The sequence below is a fragment of the Diadema antillarum genome, unplaced genomic scaffold (genome assembly GCF_040938485.1).
Source record: "Diadema antillarum isolate AM-2024a unplaced genomic scaffold, OU_Dant_1.0 scf00000226, whole genome shotgun sequence".
NCBI lineage: Eukaryota > Metazoa > Echinodermata > Echinoidea > Diadematoida > Diadematidae > Diadema > Diadema antillarum.
Window position 1 is genome coordinate 601,043 of NW_027271115.1, and position 6,889 is coordinate 607,931.

The 6,889-nt window shown below is 39.2% G+C and overlaps 1 protein-coding gene across 1 annotated transcript in view; it reads right to left on the reverse strand.

Annotated features, from left to right (window-relative positions):
- The window catches only part of LOC139724732 (phosphatidylinositol 3,4,5-trisphosphate 3-phosphatase and dual-specificity protein phosphatase PTEN-like), a 44,727-nt gene extending 38,342 nt beyond the window's left edge, over positions 1–6,385 (reverse strand). The window contains exon 1 of the mRNA XM_071635854.1: positions 6,252–6,385. Within this exon, the coding sequence (XP_071491955.1) occupies positions 6,252–6,330 (79 nt within the window). The 5' untranslated portion in view covers positions 6,331–6,385. The remainder of the gene's footprint in view (positions 1–6,251) is intronic.
- Between the last annotated feature and the right edge of the window lie 504 nt (positions 6,386–6,889).

The window sequence follows — 6,889 nt, forward strand, 5'->3', positions numbered from 1 at the left end:
ATGCCTGAAAAATCACATCACTTCAATAATAAAAGATGGAAAAAAATAGGAATGCATGTTTTGCTATAATGTTGTCTTTAATACATTTCCAAGAATGTAATCCCCGACGATTGTCAAAGTTCATTTCAAGTCCATTATTATGACTTGTGCACGTAGACAATAATTGAGTTTGACTATCACACTCAATATGTACATGTTATCTATGTACCTGGGAAAGACACTTTCAATGAAATGCAGTGTACATATTTTATACCTCATGATTCAACAATGAATGCTGATCTGAATCCCAAAAAAATGGATACTAATCACTGCACATCATTCGTTGAAAGGGGATAGATCTCTCTTTTGGCTTTTCTAAGAGTGTTTCTACATGTATGTTCTCAAGAATAAAGTTTTCGATTATTATAAAGATTATTTTCCTGAGAATCACATACTCCTCCATTCACCTGTGTGTGATATTGCCAGCCTATATTATTCTTTCTTTCTTCTTCATTTTTTTTGAAACAATACTACACTATAACAAATTCCTTACCTACACCTGTACATAGCAAAATATCAAGTACCTGTTTTTCCTATCACTTCTAACCAGATTTTTATGCAACCATCCCTCTATAAACATTACACATGCCTGCATTGTAGACGGGGTGCTGCAAAACCAGAACACTCACTAGCCTGTGGCAATTCATTGCATTTTTGGGCTAATGGAAAGTAAGGAAACTGCCTCAGTAGACAACCGTCACTTCTTTTCCATCTCTTGAATTGTGCAGATGATTTAAAAATTGGGAAGTATAATGAGGTCATAGAAAAGAAAGCAAGACAAAGAAAACATGAATATGGATCAAATACCTGTACTCAGTATCAGGCAAAATCATTTCACCAAGGTATAATTCTTCTCATGTAAAATTCATAATATCCATGAAATTCCTTGCTGTAATTTGGGTAAGTCACTTTTCGCTTCTGGCATTCATTTCGAAAGCCCCCCTCCCAACTGGGTATGTGGGACAAATGACTGCAGTAACACCTTCATTAGGAGCAATTAGTCAATCTAATCTATTAGCAGTTGCCAGGCATCAATTGAATATGAAGGAATCTGCCTACAGACATGCATATACACAAAACACACATACATTACATACATACACACTCACAGTTGGCACACAAACTGTCAGGAATTAATATTGGGAGCTGACAGCATGAACGACGGAAATGATTCAACCAAAACGAATACATGGAGAGAGAGAGAAAGAGTGGGAGAGATGAAGGGGAGAGGGAGGGGAGAGAGAGAGATAGGGTAGGAGAGGGAGTGAGATAGATAGAAAGAGAAGGGTAAGGAAGGGGGGAGGGGGATAAAGGGAGTAGGGGAGGGGGATGACAGGGGAAAGCAAAAGATGAGATACCAAACTGTCAGAAAGAAAAAAAGTGATATGAGAAGGACTCAGGAAACAGAAAATGGGAGAAGATAAGAGATAAAATGGAAGAGGAGCAAACAGAGATGGGTGAGAGAGATGGGGGAGACAAAGAAATAGCTAGCTGGGACTACACCGGCCAAAAAAAAGGGAGAGGAACAGCAAGAAAAGGTGTCCTCGCAGCAGCGAGTCGCTATCTTTTTGGCTGCTTGCTGACGCGGAAGCGCTAACGTAAGGGCTTACGACACTGATGACGTAGCCACTCAGTCCAGGGTTCTAAATATATCCTAATCAATTGTTCAGATGCATCGGGCATTGGCACAGACAATGTCATCTTGTCCCCCGTTTCACCTAGGCACTTTGATGGGGGGAGCTCTGACGGTGAAGTGGAGCTGCCTAAGAGGCGTTATCTCTACGAGGGAGCGCTGAGAGAGAGAGACGACTGCAAGGATGGGACTACGGCAGGATAGCGTTGAGATTCCGCGGAGCATCCTTGCGGTTAGCTACAGTATCCTCCACGTATCTGACATGATGAGACACTGTAGTCACTCTCAAACGGACTTTGGGGCTCTGTGAAGAGATGAGATGTAGGCTGAAGTACCTTGTGTTGTGGTGTGTTGTGTTGTGGTGTGTTGCTTTGTGTGTGTGTGTGTGTGTGTGTGTGTAAGGTCACATTGTGTTGTCTAGAATCCTACAGGTAGGGACAGCTCAAGATTAAAGGACAAGTTCACCTTCATAAACATAAGGACTGAGAGAATGCAACAATATTAGTAGAACACATCAGTGAAATTTTGAGGAAAATTGGACAATCGATGCAAAAGTTATGAATTTTTAAAATTTTTGTGTTGGAACCGCTGGATGAGGAGACTACTACAGCTTGTGAGTCATTTGCGTACAACAGTATAAAGAAAATGTATAAGAAAATTCAACATATTTTCACTTTTTTCGCATAATAAAAGAGCACTTGACTTGCCTCTTTCTAAAGGCAGGGGGAATAATATTACCCATAACATTTGTCGGTAACGAGTCAGGGGAATGTGTACTTTTTTCAAAAGATAGAATTTTGTGAAATTCTCTTTATATTTTCCTTATATTGTTGTACGCATGTGACATCGTACACTGCAGTAGTCTTCTCATCCAGCGGTTACTGCACAAAAACTTCAAAAATTCATAACTTTTGAACGGATTGTCTGATTTTCCTCAAACTTTCAATGATGTGTTCTACTAATATTGCTACTTTCTCTCAAACCTTATGTTTATTAAGGTGAACTTGTCCTTTAAGGATGGACACATAGTCAATGCCTGCATAAATCATGTACAAGTACTGTATACGCTATATATTTCGCGGGGGTTTTATTTTCGCGAATTTCGCGAATCGGGAGCTATTCGCGAAATTAACAACACGCGAAAATATTACCTTCCAAAATGAATCCCTTGCTTTGATGATACGAACATTTCAGTACTAGTATACCATGTCACGGCTTACCGAACAGACCATACTGGCTAAGCTTGTTTACGCTCGTCCACGTCTACTTACGAATACTGTAGAGAGCCAATCTATTATCGCAAGGGGACCACTCGTCAGAAATCTAGCGCGATGGACTTAACCACTTCAAAAATGTTGAATTCTAACTTACTAGTTTGCAGAGTTTGGTAAGTTTTATTCATGCAGTGTATAACTAGTATCATTCTTATTTGCTAGTAAGTTGAAAATTCACACTTTCTTTGCCACTTCATATTTTCTCTGGTCCCCCAATCGCGAATTTAACCACTCGCGAAAATGTGTGACAGCGGCAATTCGCGAAAATTTATGTACGCGAAAATTATAGCGTATACAGTAATACAATGATAGAGTGCCTGGAAATATTATGCTATTTAATGACAATAACAATAGTACTGAACAGTCAAGTGTTAAACATGGAACAAAATAAACTAATTAATTTTCCCTTTTGAATCATTTTGTCAGGCGATGAAAATGGGCCAAAACACATTTTCTCTCAATGTTACTCTTCAACTCCTCTGACTTCAAGATTTCACCATTTTTATAGATTTTTCAGTTATTGCTACTGCAAGAAAAAAAAAAATCATTATCAATTTAGTTGAATCAGACACAGGTATAACTTACTGACTCTCACTTCAAAAGCAATGGCAGATTTTGGTTCAACATGTGAGGCAGACTGTGTAGAGTTTGTGTTTGGTGAATACTTTTCCCGTGCAAATAAATTCCTATGAAGTGCAGGTTTTGTTGAACAAGCCATTTACAAACAAAACAACCACACAAACTATGTGATAACTACACACCAAATCTTTTAAGGTTTTGACAGGATAGTGGTGACAATGCCTTTGGAACAAATATATAGGCCTACTGGAGTGAAATTTGTTGGTATCTCTGATCACTTTATACACATGTCACTTCCTTTGCATGACTGTGAAATTTCATGTAAAATATTTGTGCACCAGTTTGCATCCATGTACATGCTGTACACTATCCTGAATGACAAGAGTTTCAGTCTATGCACAACTTATTTTGATACCATCGAATGCACCTGTACCATGCACTGTAATGATACTTTATGCTTGTCATTTGAATTTCCATCACACTGACACTACGGTACGTTAGTAAATGATCAGTCCGGGAAGTGCCAATGCACTCACATGCTGATACACACACACACACACACACACACACATGTTCATGAGCCAACACTGAAAGCCCTGTAGGCATACATTGTGGTTCGGTTATAACTTCCTTTCTGATACAGACCTTCAACTCTTGTCTACAGTTTCAACCTTTATGCTAATACTATCACAGTACGCATTTATATCAGTGCGTCAAATATGTCACAGAACCCATACTATACAGCATACAATAATTGTACCTGTAGCTTGCTAGTCTTGCCCCGACAAGTATGCACGAGAGTGAACTATATAGTCCCACAGACTTCTGCCAACAGGTGAGACTTGGTCTGCAGCAGAACAAGGAACTGAATGCTGGCCATGTTCAAACAAATCACCCGCCCTGATCACACATAATAAAGTGTTCACCTCGGGTGGGCTGAAGACGGCAAAGGTGTAAAGAGTTGAAGGAGGAACATGACAATCTACATTGTACATGTACCTTGAACAGCCCAATTACTGCACTGAAAACATACTAGAGATAGCACTGCAAATTACACCTGATATGCATGCCCATATTACATCAATGAGAGTAAACCAGTGTCAACTAAAACAGACATCACAGAGCATCGGTCTTCATGTATTCTAGTCTGAGACGCCCTTCAATCAATCTCCCACCCACAATGCCCTACGCACTGCAGTAATATTATTCAGGGAAGTACCTGTAGCCCTATATAATATGATTTGGTTGTTACACTACGATATCATGTACAGCATTGCATGTAACTGGCCATCACACACAAAGATACACATGCCATGAGAGAAGAAATACTCCTCCTAACTTGCACATCAATACCATGAGTACTGACATAGATGTAAATTACACTGACATTTGTACTGGTTACTGCTATAGACACGTAGTGCAACATGATCGCAATTCGTCATCAACTTATGACCATGAGGCTTTACTCATATAACTGTGTGTGACCCAGTTACCTATGAAAGTAAAGTTGGGCAAGCCCACTCAACCCATCCACCATGGATGAGATAGAATGAATGGCACATGCTCATACATAATGCATACAATGTTCCTCTCACCTGCCTATGTGGACAAGGGCTACACTCAGTGTTGTTCACTTGATTTGGATGGATGGTTTCAGAGAAAACAAATGGTATCTATCACAAAATCAATCAAGACTACCACAGTAGCCTCTGCAAGACGTATGATGAATCGGAGATAATATTGAAATGCGTATCTAGAGGGAAATTCCACAAAATTACTTTTTTTTTTCTTAAAAAATGACAAGTACACATTAACTCAACTTAATATGTCAGTAACAATTGTTATAAAGGATATTATTTCCCCTTGTTCTGAAAGAGGTATTGAAGTCAAGTGTTCATTTATCATGCTAGAAAAATTAAAATATATGTTGAAATTCTCTTCATATTTTCTTCATGTATCATTGTCCTGCAGTGACACCACGAACTGTTGTGTTAAGAGTTTCCTTATCCAGCAATTTCAGCACCAAAACTTTTTTTTTAAATTATAATTTTGGAACGGATTGTCTGATTTTCCTCAAACTTCATTAATGTTGCTACATTCACTCAATCCACATATTATATATATTTGGGTATCATTATCCTTTAAGAAACAAGTAATAAGCAAGAAAGACACACAATATTCTTCTTAGAGCAGGTTCAGTTGTCAAATTACAGGTAGGTGATTCTACTATTAAAGGACAAGTTCATCTTATGTGGATTGAGTGAATACAGAAATATCAGTAGAATACATCGGTGAAAGTTTGAGGAAAATCGGACAATCCGTTAACAAGTTATGAATTATTAAAGTTTCTGTGCAGTCACTGCTGGATGAGAAGACTACGACAGTTTATGATGTCACATGCATAGAATTCCACAAATCCCCAAAGAAACTAAAGTATGACAAAAATACAATTCTGCAAAAAATTGTATCAAATCAGTGTCTTGTGTTTCGAATTGATTTTTAAATAAAGTAGTATGTAACTTGTTTCATGTCAGTCCTTAAATTTGCAAAGGGTTTTCCTACTCACATTCCACTAAGAGATCAATAAAGGAAGAAACAGCTTCAACTAAATGTCCACAAGCAATATCAGAATGTCCACAAACACACATCCGTCACACCACAACTTCAATGATCTACATTGTACTCCACAGGCACCCACTGTACAACTCGCTTCATTGAAAGGATACAACTCAGGTCCAGGTCAAAACTTCCATCGATGAACCTCCTTTTCTTCTTGGACACCATGTTCCTCAGTCTCGAGGCCATCCTTCCCGACGGGAGTCCCAGGCGCGGTACAAGTGGTGGTGGTGGTGAAGGTGATGTCTCTGGGTCTCTGCAATCAGCCTGCGATTGACACATATGCAGCAGTGAGTGGCTCAAGAGTCGCTAAGAATCGCTACGTCACGATATAATACAGACAAGGCACGGACGTAAATCACTGGATTCTGACGGGTGGTGATAAGCACAATAATTTTTGTTGTGACAGGTTTGGGATCTGGACTGTTCAAGCTGGTGCTCAGGTGATGACTGATGTACATTATACAACTTTCAACACCAGAGGCCCAATCACTAGCCCCAACAAGAACAAAGCGACGTCAAAAACCTATTTACTGACTCTGGACATCAGACCCCACAGCACGGGGATTCCCGGGTAGCCCAATTTGAGTCACTTCCCACCACATACGATGAAAGTGGAAATTTTTGTGGAGTTGAAATTTCGCGCAATTTGCACAACCAGAAAGTAGCGGAAAATAAAAGCACAAGAATATTTTTGCTTGTTATACGTTCCAGCAGTTAATGTCTTGTTTCCACCGAATTAAAAACA